This window comes from Oryctolagus cuniculus, chromosome 21 (genome assembly GCF_964237555.1).
Source record: "Oryctolagus cuniculus chromosome 21, mOryCun1.1, whole genome shotgun sequence".
Taxonomy (NCBI): domain Eukaryota; kingdom Metazoa; phylum Chordata; class Mammalia; order Lagomorpha; family Leporidae; genus Oryctolagus; species Oryctolagus cuniculus.
In genome coordinates, this window is record NC_091452.1 from 23,138,201 (window position 1) to 23,151,294 (window position 13,094).

At 51.8% G+C, this 13,094-nt stretch overlaps 1 protein-coding gene and 1 long non-coding RNA gene across 14 annotated transcripts in view; one reads left to right on the plus strand and one right to left on the minus strand.

The window, feature by feature from the left end:
* Positions 1 to 13,094, minus strand: part of ASCC2 (activating signal cointegrator 1 complex subunit 2) — a 43,485-nt gene that overhangs the window by 14,202 nt on the left and 16,189 nt on the right. For 12 of the 13 annotated variants that reach the window (XM_070065789.1, XM_070065797.1, XM_070065787.1 and 9 more), the window contains 5 exons: positions 8,177 to 8,244; positions 7,200 to 7,310; positions 4,955 to 5,067; positions 313 to 387; positions 43 to 150 (listed from right to left, as the gene is read on the minus strand). In XM_070065789.1, coding sequence (XP_069921890.1) covers positions 43 to 150; positions 313 to 387; positions 4,955 to 5,067; positions 7,200 to 7,310; positions 8,177 to 8,244 — 475 coding nt within the window. Of the gene's footprint in view, positions 1 to 42; positions 151 to 312; positions 388 to 2,030; positions 3,240 to 4,954; positions 5,068 to 7,199; positions 7,311 to 8,176; positions 8,245 to 13,094 lie in introns of those variants that run through there. The other variant, XM_070065800.1, reaches the window with a different exon arrangement.
* Positions 11,272 to 12,085, plus strand: LOC138847378 (uncharacterized). Its single transcript, XR_011385143.1, has 2 exons — positions 11,272 to 11,373; positions 11,674 to 12,085. It is a non-coding gene; the product is annotated as an uncharacterized lncRNA (long non-coding RNA).

Genomic DNA, 13,094 nt, shown 5'->3' on the forward strand with positions numbered 1-13,094 from the left:
CTGCTGGGCCCAGGCACTGGAAGGCAGCTCCCGAGAGCTTACCTGCTTTCAAGGATGGGAAGCAGGCAGATCTGATTCAGAATGGTGTGGAAAATCTCCATCAGCTTCTTCTTGGAATGGGAGAGCCTCTGCCACAGGTCTCCCAGCAGCCTTTGAGGGCCGGAGAGAAAAAACAAAGAGGTCTAAGAGACAAAAGGCACCAAGAGAACTTCCTCCCAGGCACCTGCACCTGCCGTCCCAGGTGCCACCCCTTGTCTGGGGCTTAGGCCCTTCTTTCCCACAACGGCATTTTCAGTTTTGTCCCCACCTCACCTGCTGTCTTCAAGCCTCCTCTTCTTGATTGCAGACTCCATTTCGGGAATGGCCACTTCATAAAAGGAAGCTAGTCTGTGCAGGCACGCATGAGTGAAAATCTAGGTCAGTTCACAAGGGCCACACTTCACGAGAAAACCAAAGCAAACATAGGGAGCAGAGGGCATACTTCTTGTTCCCACAACAGTTTTCTTTCAATTAGTTTATTTTTACTTGAGACACACACACACACACACATTCCATCTACTAGTTTACTCCCTAAATGACATAACAGCTGGGCCTGACCAGGCTGAAGCAAGGAGCCCAGGATTCAGTCTGTGTCTCCCACACGGGTGGCAAAGACTCACCTACTTAAGCTGTCATTTGCTGCCTCTCAGGGTGTGCAGCAGTAGGACGCAGGAATCAGAAAGGAGCTAGGACTCGAACCCAGCCAGTCCTACATGGGCTGTGGGGTCCCAAGCAGCGTGTTAACCACCACGCCAAACACCTCCCCTCACACACGGTTTGCTCCCAGAACCCGCCCTAGATTCCCTAGATTCCCCAGATTCCCCAGATTGACTTGCTGTGGCTGCTCCCAGGGACAGCCCCAGGGGAAGCAAGGCTTCCCCCAATTCAGATGGATCCTTCTTTTTTTTTTTTTTTTGACAGAGTGGACAGTGAGAGAAAGGTCTTCCTTCCATTGGTTCACCCCCCAATGGCTGCTGCGGCTGGCGCACCACGCTGATCCAAAGCCAGGAGCCAGGTGCTTCTCCTGGTCTCCCATGCAGGTGCAGGGTCCAAGCACTTGGGCCATTCTCCACTGCTTTCCCGGGCCACAGCAGAGAGCTGGACTGGAAGAGGAGCAACCGGGACAGAATCCGGCACCGCAACCAAGACTAGAACCTGGGTGCCGGTGCCGCAGGCGGAGGATTAGCCTAGTGAGCCGTGGCACAGGCCCAGACCAGATCCTTCGAAGAGAGCAGCCAGCAGGTCACCCACGCCTCTGGTGTGAGACAGAGTATTCTTTTGCTCAAACACTGTTAGTTTTATGTGTACTGAATTAGTCATTTATATAATAACCTTTGTTCCTTCTGCTATGAGTTATAAAGGAAAAGCTTTAATTTTGACATGATTTGGCATTTCAAAAATGTTAACATACAAACATCACATGGTATTTGTGTTTGTTCAAACAGGCCCCAGATGTTCACATGATCTACGTGCAGCTTATTTTCTACACTGGTTTTATGAGTTAAGCCAGTTAGCATGGTTTTCCATGAGTTTTATAAAATGAAAAATACTGTCATTTTCAAGTAAGTAAAACTATGCCAATGAAACAAGACCAAACAAAATAACAGGTCCAACACAATCAACTCCAGCTCTTCTCAGGCACACCATACCTGGCACAGCACAGCCACCTTCTCACCCCAGGGTCCTCACTCCCAGCCATTCTGAACTCAAATTCCAACTCCATCCCAGTCCTACAGGCCCTCAGCATCCTCCCAGACCACCCCCACCCCGCCCCGCCTTCCTCACAGGCTCAAACCTCCCCAGTCTCTCCCCTCCGCCTCCTGTTCCCGGGCCGGGACTCCTCCTCTCTGGAACCGCATGCCCTAGCAGATGAAATGCAGCTGTCCCTTTTCCGAGTGTCACTCTGCCTCCAAGCATCTTGAGCTTCCAGAGCCCGGATGACAGCTTAAGTACCTGGGACGGTGCAGAGTGTGCGCTTTGGAAATACCTACCGATCAGTGTGCTTCTGGCAACGTCTACTCCATTGTGGGGCTATACAGAGCAGAGGACAACCAGGCCAAAAGAGGCAGGCCTTACTCGGCATGGTACCAGAAGAGGACAGAGAGGGCAGTCTGGCCCAGAAATGTTCAGTGGTTGCCAGGATACATTGCTGGTGGGAGGGTAAATTGGAACAACCCCTATGGAGGGTGACTTGGCAAGATCTACGAAAATTAAAAGCACACATACCATCTGTCCCTGAGATCTTACTTCTGGGAGTTATTCTACAGATACACTTGCGAAGGTATAAAATGATGAGTACAAAGTTGTTCTGTGCAGAAATTATTTGTAACAGCAAACAATTAACAGAACCCTACAAGGCTACCTCTGGGATCTGATACTCCATGTGTACAGAGGAATCTGACCCCAAGACATAGGGTACTTTAGACACTGACATAGCATCATTGTTAAAAAGTAAAATATTCTTTTACATATTGCATGCATAATATGCCAGCATTCATTTTTTTAAAAGGGGAGAGACATCCAATGTACATGTTTGCTTATAGCTGCATGTGGCTATGCATATGCCCTGGAAAATTCTACCCAAAAACTGACAATGGTGGTGTGTGAACAGAAGTGGGGAAGTGGAAGGAGGAGAGGGAGACTTCTCACCGGTATGTTTTATACATCTTGAGTTCTGAACCATGTGCGTGTATTATTCATTCATAAAGTAAAGGAACAGAAAGAAACGCACTCCAGTGCAGTGAGCAATTCTGAGCGGAAGACGGGATGGGTTCTGAGACGGATCGGGAAGAGTTCACAGGGACTGGGGCTGCTCCATTTGCTCAGCGGGGCGTTTCCGGCCTCCAGCACAGTTGGAACAGGCTGGGCCAGCCCCAGGCTGTTTGTGGGTCAAAGGCAGAGTTACTTTCAGTCAAAAGTATCTCCCAGGTGGGTGCTGGGTACAGCAGATTAGCCACAGCTTGGGACACATGCATCCCTACCAGAGTGCTGGTTCCAGGGTCGGCTACTCAGCTTCTGATTCGCTTCCTAGTAATGTTCCTGGGAGGCAACAGAGGGAGGTCCAAGTCCTTGGGCCTCTGCCACCCATGTGGGAGACCTTGGCTGTGGCCTGACCCAGCTCCGGTCAGTGTGGCCACTTGGGGAATACAATGGCAGATGGACGATCTGTCTCTTCCTCTCTAAGTAAATAAATTGATCTTTAAAAAGATAAGTGTCTCCTCTTTTTCTTCCTCACTGAGATGGGTAGAGCCTCTCCCACCTGCACTGTCCCTTACAGGAAGGTACCCCCAACTCCAAAGGCCCTTCAACTCATCCGTGTTACACCTGGGGAGATACCTTGACAAAATGGGAAAATGCTTAGGGCAAGTAAAAACAGAGCAGAGCACAACGTTCTAAGAACAGTACGCTCTCTCCTGGTGATTTTAACTGCCTACTTCTCTGCAGTTTCCAAATTTCCAATAGGCACGTGCAACTTTTAGCCTGACAGAAGGCGCCCTTTTAAAAGAGTGGCCAGCTCCAGTCCCATTGTAACCCCTTTCTTCTGGGGAGACTGCTGACCAGTACCAAATCCTAACCCCCTCTGGAAGCATGGTCGATCCTAACAGCTGCCTTTCACAAGCTCAGAACACGGAGGGGTCAGTACCAGCAGCCGTCTCTGGCACGCATCCACACCAGATGAATGTTTTTGTTGAATGGGTAAGTGACAGAATGAAGCGCCGGCCGGGTGAGTGGACAGTGCTGGGCAGCTCCCAGAAGCTCTGCGTGCAAATGGTGGTGAGAGACGTCTGGCAAGAGTGACAGCCAGAGACCACTGGGAACGGGCCAGCGTCTGCTGTTGCCAGGCAACGTGCAGGCTTGCCGGCGCCTTCACACTGGCCTGGGAATGTCCACGCCTAGGCACCCTGTCTTACTGCTGAAGAGGAGAGGCTGGCTCACGGTGCTTAGTGGGCAAAGGGGGTCTCCTCCCTGCCTTTCTTCATCCCTGCAGGATCTCTGACTCTTCTGGACAAAAGCCTCCAGAATCAAAGCCCACCCCTGCCAGCACATTTGTGGCTCCTCACAAAGCCCTCGGTCTGACTTCCACTGATTCACCCAGGCTTTTGTTGTCACTGGCCCTGGAGTCCCCCGCCACTGGCTCCTGTCACGCTCCATTCCCTGGCCCTCCCCAGGACACGGCCTGAGCTTTGCATGCATCGCTTCACCTGCTTTCCTATCACTGCACCCTTTCTTGGCCTGGAAGATTCCTGTTTGTTCCTCAGGATCACTTTTAAGGGTCACCTCCCAGCCCTGTGTTAGGAGCACCTCTGCTGTTTCCTTACGTGTGTCCTGCTCTGGGCTGAAGTCCTCAGGCCACTTCCTATTGACTGTCCCCACTGAGTCTGCCCTGAGGGACTTTGAAAAAAAATTTTTTTTCATTTTTTAATTTTAAAGGCAAAAACACACACACGCACACACACACACACACAGAGTAAGTGAGATCTTCCATTCACTGGTTTACTCTCCAAATGCCTGTCACAGCAGGCTGGGTCAGGCTGAATGGGAATGTAGGTGGCAGGGACCCAAATACTTGAGCCACCGCCTCCCAGGATGGGCATTAGCAGCAGGCACTCCCATAGGAGATGTGGGCATCCCAAGTGACAGCTGAACAGCTGCACCAAACTCCTGCCCCCGGTAGGTGCTTTGAAACACAGCAGAGTTCAAACTGGTCTGTCTTGGCTGCACTGCTTTGGTTTTCCACTCTTGGTCCTGTTCTTAGCCAAAAATGGGAACGCTGCTGACACGCAGATCCACACAATCAGGAGCTCTGCTGTCCTCACCGCTGTGTCCCCAGGCACTGGCACATTCTCAGCACTAAATATCTGAATGAACACGAGAACCACACCCCCCACTTTCAACAGCCAGAAATACTGCGTACCTGTAGCAGAAGTCGTGTTTCTGGAAGGTTTGGCAAGCCAAAGGGAAGATGTCCAGAAAGGCCCAGAGTGTAGTGCAGGTATCGCAAAGGTAGAGAACAATGTCCTTGAGTTCCTGTGGCCCACAGAAGACACTACATTATTCTCTACCCCAGGACAGCTCTGCAGAGGTCAGACCTCCAACAGCGAAGGGGATGTGAACCCTGAGGGTCCTGGGCAGTGGCTGGCCCACCTCTAAGAGGGCGACCAGGGTAAGCCACTCCGCCTTCCAAGCCTCACATCTCACCACTACAGCTCCGTGGCGGTGACTTGTGGTTATAATAAGATCTCCCTTCTAAGCGGGAAGAAAAGTGCCTCAGAATCTGAAGACAACACACAGAAAAGGAACGTGCCCGTGAAGACAAGAATACTAAGCGCACACTCTGAAGAGGGCATGTGGAAATGGGGTACTTCGTCACTCACCTTCCTGAGTCTCACGGCAATGGGGCAGTGTAGGCGGGGTGGCTGTGGCAGGCAGGGAAACGGAGGCTTAGGGGGTAACACGATTCGCTTCCACAGCACGGGGAAGCGTGGGCCCTTGTGTAAAGCTTCTCCGACGGCTATCTTCCCAGAAGTCCCAAGCTCGACAGAGGCAGCCTGCAGCAGCAGCCTTCTTCCTGTTCTACCTCCAGTGCTTAGCACAGTGCCTGACACACACCCAGGCTCCTTCAATGTTTGTCTTCTGTCCATCAGCCCCATTAGACTCTAAGCAGGTGATTCTCAAAAGCTCATGGAAAATGGAATTAAAAGTTTTATCTGGGGGCCAGCGTTGTGGCATAATGGGTTAAAACTCTAGAAGTACTGCAGTGCCGGCATCCCATATGGGTGCTGGTTCGAGACCCAGCTGCTCCACTTCCTATCCAGCTCTCTGCTAAGGCCTGGGAAAGCAGTAGAAGATGGCCCAAGTCCTTGGGCCCCTGCACCTATGTGGGAGACCTGGAAGAAGCTCCTGGCTCCTGGCTTCAGATCAGCTCAGCTCTGGCTGATGTGGTCATCTGGGGAGTGAATCTTCAAATGGAAGACCTCTCTCTCTCTCTGGCTCTACCTCTCTCGGTAACTCTGTATTTCAAATAAATAAAATAAATCTTAAAAAAAAAAAGTTTATCTGGGGTGGGCACTGAGCCTCATGGTTAAGAAGTCTACATCCCATATCAGAGTACCTGAGTTTGAGTCCCGGCTCCCGACTCAAGCTTTCTGCTAATGCAGTCTCTGGGAGGCAGTGGTGATGGCTGCCACCCCCGTGGGAGACCCTGATTAAGTTCCTGGCTCTTGGCTTTGTTCTGGCCCAGTCTTGGCCATCATGGGCATTGAGGGAGTGAATCAGCAAATGAGAGGGATCTCTGTGTCTGTCTCTATGACTCTCAAAATACATAAAATATTTTTTAAAGATTTTATTTTATTTGAAAGGCAGAGTTACAGAGGGAAGGGGAGATCGAGAGATCTACCATCTGCTGGTTCATTCCTGAAATGGCCGCAATGGCCAGACCTGGGCTGGTCTTAAGCCAACAGCCAGGAACTTCTTCCAGGTCTCCCATGTGGGAGTAGGAGCCCAAGCACTTGGGCCACTCTCTGCTGCTTTCCAAAGTACATTAGCAGGGAGGTGGACTGGAAGTGGAGAAGCCAGGAGTTCAACTGGCGCCCCACTGGGATATAGGGCATTGCAGGTGGCAGCTTTACCTGCTGTGCCACAGCTCTGGCCCCAAATACTTTTTTTTTTAAGTTTATTTTGGTGCAAAAAAAAAATTAAAATCCATGCATTTTTTTATATTGTGCATTTTCTATGAACTTTTTGAAGATACTGAATTCCATTTTCCATAGACTTACTGAAATAGCTTTTTAAGTTCCCTAAGAGCTAGTGCCATGTCTGCTCTTGCCGACTGCCTCATGCCTGAGGCCTCGCATGTGCTGGGGGCTCAATATAAAACCACTGAATGAATGACTGGCTCCATGAACAACACACGAATGAGCCCACAGAGCTGACGTAAGTGAGGCTGAGACCCCGCCGGCTGAGTTCTATTCCCTCTTCTTTCTGCTGGCCCATAATGAAGCCCCCAGGGAGAAACGCGAGCTCCTGCCTGTGCTCCACATCTGTGAAGGGAAGCCATGGCTCTCGCCGAGTCAGGGACAGGGTGGTGATGGGAGCAGCAGCTGCTGCCTCGCCCCAGGGCAGTGAGGTGCTGGCTGGAGCTGGGTAGAGGGCAAGCTCACCAGGAGAGGCATGTCGCTGGGCGTCAGCCGGCCCCTCTCCTCCAGCTTCTGGGGCGTGGTGCTGGCCCCCTCCCCCTGTAGACCACAGTGCTGGAGGATATTGCTGAAGACCTGTGAGAAGCAAGAGTGGACTCTCCCATATCCTGCTGAACAAGGCTAGGAATCAGAGCCTGTAGCCAAGGCTGGGTGACCCCCAAACTGCCCTGTAATCTTTGGGATATGCATCCACACCCCTGGGTATCAGCCGAGACAAGGACCCTCTCAGAGGGTGGTGGGAGCAGACACTGTGAAGTGGAAGTGACGGAACAAACATCCTTTGTACAGGATTGTGCTGTCATGTGTGACAGGCTACTAAAAATCCTGCAGATATTACCTGCCTGGACGGTCTGGGCAAGCGTATGGCAATGGACGTTTAAGATATGCCGTCAGGATACACAGCAGGCGTTTGAAACCCTGTAGATGGTGATTTATGGGTACCATATTTAACACAAATCAATAGTGAGGGGGGAAACAGAACCCTACATAAAATCATGAAGTACTGAACTGACGGCACCATCTCTGGGTAGGCTACCATGGAACTTTCCCGAAAGGGACTCTGAAGGGTGGACATCTTTCTGTGGTGAGATTATGGGGGAATAGTAATATGCCTCTATCTGCTTTTTAATGTTTCCCAAAATTCCCACAAATGAGCACCAGTATTTCAGGAAACGATTTTGTAAAACTGTAAAGCTCTCTCATTTGAGAAACACGGGTCTCTTAGAGGGGCAGCATAAAGGTACATGGCTGTCGGCAGACAACACAAAATGCAGGCCACAATCTTAGATTTCAGTCCTGTTCAAGGAGGGCAAGGCCTACAGAGACACTGGGGAGATGGAGATGTGGAGACACAAACACTTCTCCCTGGCTCTTCCAGGAAGTCAAGGAGAACCATCCTGTGTGTGCGTCTCTCTCCCCTGGGCAGGGCTGAGGGCCGGTACCTGGAGGATGGTGGGCATGGTTTCATCCAGGTCATTGTAGTAACTCGGCTGCTGGGTAAAGATGTTTCCTGAAAGAGAGGAGAAAGCTAAGCATTGGGAAGGCTGGGTGGAGAGGACACATTACAACAGCCGCCAGCGCGTTCATGGCCTTTCCTCTTTTTCCTAAGCCTGTCTACAGCTAGACTTGGGGCAAGTCCTGGCTTCAGGCCCTGCTTGCACTGAGCTTTGGCCCAGCCTAGAAACTTCCCCCGGGTTGGGGAGGGGCCTCGCTCAATACAATTTAACCTTTTTAAGCACCTCTGTCTAGTGAATGACTTAGAAGCCCTGCTCTGGTCAAACCGGCTCACCCTGATGTCTCGGGGGAGTGGCCACACTCGGCACCACGCCTCGGATGACAGCATCGGCTTTGGGAGTGCGAGTCAGTCATCCAGGAAAATGAGGAGACACGATCTCTTTGCTCCAGAAATCTGGATGCAACAATCCAGAATTCTGGCCAGGTCCCGCCTTCAAAAATGTGAGGACACTCTAGGGAGCAGAGCACTTTCTCTGGAAATATTTTCACTCTCTGCTTTTGAGCACGCTAGCCATGCAAACCCATCCCACCCCGGGGGGAGAGGCCTGAGAGGGACCTGGAGTTGGAGTTACCCCACGTTTGCTGTTGTTCCTGTAAGAGACGAAGGCCACTCCAAGGGCTGCTGCTGTGAGGGTGCAGAGAGAACACGTGGTAACTGGAGCAGAAACCAAGTGTTCCAGCTGCCCACGTGGCCAGGGAGGGAAGAAGGGAGAGAATCAGAGATATCTGGAGGACACGACAGTGTGAAACGCCAACACCCTTCAAAGGCTAGGGCTCTTTTTTATTAATGCTTTTTTCATCTACTTGAAAGGCACAGCAATGGAAAGAGAGAGAGAGAGATCTAGCCACTGGCTCATTCCCCAAATACCTGCAGCAGGCAGGGGTAGGCCAGGCCACGGCCAGGAGCCTGGAACTCCATCAGAGTCTCAGGCGTGGGTGGCAAAAAGAGCAGCAGGAACTCGAACTGGCACTCCCGCATGGAATATGGGCATCCCAAGCGGAGGCTTAACCTGCTGTACCAGCACCCCGCCTGCGGCCTGGGTTCCAAGGCATCACAGGCAGACTGATGGTGAGCATGCTCAGAGCGCCAGCGTCCTCTGGCTTTGGACAGGTCCAGCCTTGCTCCTTTAGGGTAACTCTGCAGCCCTTGCCTGATGCTGGGGAATTTGAAAATGAATGGGAATTAAAAGCAAGATGGGGCTGGAAGAGGAAGCAAATTATGAGTGACTAGACTTTCTGTAAATACTTTTCTGGATGCCACTTCAGTCCCTGATTCCAGAAAGCTGAGTTCTACCAAGCCGGGCTGGCTCAGTGCCTTCTATCTCTGCCAATCCTACAACCTGTGAAGAGGCGCCCGGCCCATCTGCACCCACTCCCTTCTGACAGGCAAGGACTGACTGAATTATCTCCCCAGCAACCTCTGCTCTTCCTCATAAATCCCCACGGTCCAGTCCAAACTCTTGACCACGGCACAAAGGGCCCTCCGAGACCTGGCTCTTGCCAGCATCCTGGGCTACCCTCCTCCCATTCCCTAAACTGCAGTCCTGCTGCTGCCCCCCAGCCCCCGCTGCATCCTCAACCTCAGACAACAAGCGCTATGCCTTTCATCTGCCTCAATGACCTCTCAGAGCTAACTCCACCACAGGGCAGGTGCCCCCTCCTCCACCCAGGGGTTAGCAAAGGTCTCCTCCCACAACTCCCAGGGCTACAGAGTGCTCACCGTGGAACCTGGACCACCTGGCACGCGGGGGGGACTCTCACAATCCTGCCAGTGCCAAGTCCTACGCACCACTGAGGTTCTACAAGCCTCACACAGACACAATCCACCCTTGGGGTCTTCCGAGTCCCTTCCCTCTCCTTCATCCAATGACTGCAGATCTAACTTTTGATCTCTTAAAATAATAAAAAGGTGAGAGAGAGCAATGGCATCCTTTGAAATGTCCCTCCTCAAGTGAACGCAGTTGAGAAACCTAGCGGGGAGGGGAGACACTGCCACGCAGATCAGAGCAGTTCCTGAAAGGGCCAAGAACCCAATTCACTCCTGATGTGCAGAACAGCTGCAAGAGACCCGACCCGAAAGGCTGTGCTTTCAGAATTATTCCGCGGACCCACCGAACCAGCCTCGAAGCTTCAAGGAGAGGAGGGCAGGGAAAGGTTGGGGCTTCCGCCCACAGGATGAACAACCAGTTCTTTTCCTCCCATTTTCTCTCCCTTGTCCTTTGTGTCTGAAGATTTATTTATTTATTTGAAAGGCAGACTAACATACACAGAGGAAGAAACACAGAGAGATCTTCCATCCACAGATTCATTCTCTAAATGTCTACTAGCCCAGGCCAGAACCAGGAGCCAGGAATTCCATCTGGTCCTCCTTCACGGGGGGCAGGGACCCACGTTCTTGGGCCATTACCTGCTGCCTCCCAGGTGCATCAGCAGGAATATGGATTGGAAGTTTGAAGTAGCCAGGATTCAAACCAGCCACTCTGAGATGAGATGTGGGTGTCCCAAGCAGCAGCTTACACCACTGCACTACAATGCCTGCCCCTCTCCCTGGTCAGCCCTCCAAGTGGTGACGGCTTTGCCCAAAGTTTCTGCAGTATAGAAAGGGGAGACTGCGCCTTGTGCTTACTGCTCAAGAGTTGGAAAGAGAGCTGGGGTATGTGTGTGAGGGAGAGAGAGAGAAGCAGAGACTGAGAGGAGAGAGACAGGAACTGGAGGCTCCTTCTCCATACCACACCACCCCAACCTAGCCCCAGCTTATTCATATATATATATATATATAGAGAGAGAGAGAGAGAGAGAGAGACAGAGGGGCTCCTGATGCCTGGTCCACTCCCTTACAAGGCAGTTCAGCATTCTCGAGCTGGAGGCCTGAGAGCACTCCAAATCCACAACGAGCACATTTTCTGGAGAGAAGATTTCTAAAGTTGTCAGTGAACCAAAAGATTCGAACCCAGGCAGCAGGCGGAGCTTTCTCACTCCACCCTGGCCACGTCATCTCCCTCTGGGCACGTACAGCTATCTCACACCCAGCAGATCCAAGGCTGACCTCACCCTACTCACAGTCCACTCCCCCAGCTCCTGAAGGCCTGCTCTCTGCAACCGACCGCAGTTCTCCCTAGAACTGGTAAGCCCTTCCCGCCCAGCCGACAGCTCCCAGGCCTGTGTTTGTTTATCTGCCTCCTCGATGTCCTTTTCCACTCCAGCAGCACCACTGGGCTGTCACCTTCACACCCACGCAGGTGCACCCTCCTGGCTCAGCCCTCCCACCTACAGGCTGCCAGATTAACCTTGTTGGCAGACGGCTCCTCCCCCTGCTCCAAGGCCTCCTCACAGTGAGGGCTCTGCTCACCAAGGGCTTATGACTGCCAGGCACCATGTGCAGCACACGACTCACCAACTATTTGCTCCCCACATTTGTTCTCAGAGGATTGTATGTCATGAGTCCGCCCATTCTCCAGATGACAGACCAAGGCTTAGAGTGGTTCTTCAACTTGATCAAGATGACATGGCCTGGGGCCAGCGCTATGGCGTAGCAGGTAAAGCCACTGCCTGCAGTGCCAGCATCCCATATGGGCGCCGGTTCAAGTCCACTTCCAATCCAGCTCTCTGCTATGGCCTGGGAAAGCAGTAGAAGATGGCCCAGGTCCTTGGGCCCCTGTACCCATGAGGGAGACCCGGAAGAAGCTCCTGGCTCCTGGCTTCAGATCGGCTCAGCTCCAGCTGTTGCAGCCAATTGGGGAGTGAATTCGCAGATGGAAGATATCTCTCTCTCTCTCTCTCTGCCTCTCCTTCTCTCTGTGTAACCCTTTCAAATAAATAAATCTTTAAAAAAAAAATGACATGGCCAAGAACAGAGCTGGGGCGTAAATTGGGCAGCTCAAATCTAGAGCCTGCTCTCTCAGCCCCTGAGCAATCCACTTGCTCCCTAGGGCTACAGCCTGGCATGGAGTTCTTCCCAATCTGACTCAAGCTTCCCCCTCCCCCTCCTGGAACACTTCCCTCTGACCAGACCAGCAACTGTTCCTCTCACTAATCATGCCTTCTGCTGCCCACTCAGCCCACTCTCTCCCAGTCTGCAGTAAAATTATTCAAGTCTTTCCCTGGGAACATTTACAAAGATTAACTGGTGATCAGGCAGTAATTAGATTTAAGTGAGAAACCAGAGGCTGTTCCAGTGAAAAGGCCAGATGCAAATTTTCATACACACTACGATCTACTATGCTTACAAAAAAATACACAAAGACTGGAAAGAAATATTAAACAAGCAGTTGTCTCTTCCAAGAATTTGGCTTTCCTGATTCTTTACCTTTTCTATCCTTCCAAAAGTTACAAAATTAACACAGACTATGTTATGAGGGGCAAAAAGGTAAATGGATGGACAGACAGAAGGCAGGCAGCTCACTAGAGGAGTAACTTGGCTTTGTAGCCAGGTATGTAGGAGGCCGTGCCCTGTAATCTCAGGGGGAGAAGGGCCGGCAAGGGTGTCCAGGGTGAACACTCCTCTGTACCAAGTTCAATGCCATGGCTACAATTCCCAGAGGAATCCTCTGGGGCACTCCCTCTGGAGCATCCCAACACTGTTCCCAGCTTTGACTGACCCTTCCAGCCCTCTGCCTCCTGATGGGATCCATTCCTTTCACAGCCCAAGAGAACTCTCTGAACTCTGTCCCCATCTGCGCTCTGCAACAGCGCAGACCGTGACACGGCTGAGGAAGCAGAGTGGCACAGGGCAGGGGACTGAGAGGGAGGGCACCACGGCCCTGCACCCCAGCTTGACCGCTGTGAGCCATGTGTCCTCAGCAAGTCGCTTTCCTTCTCTGTAAACAGGGACGATGGCAGTGCTTA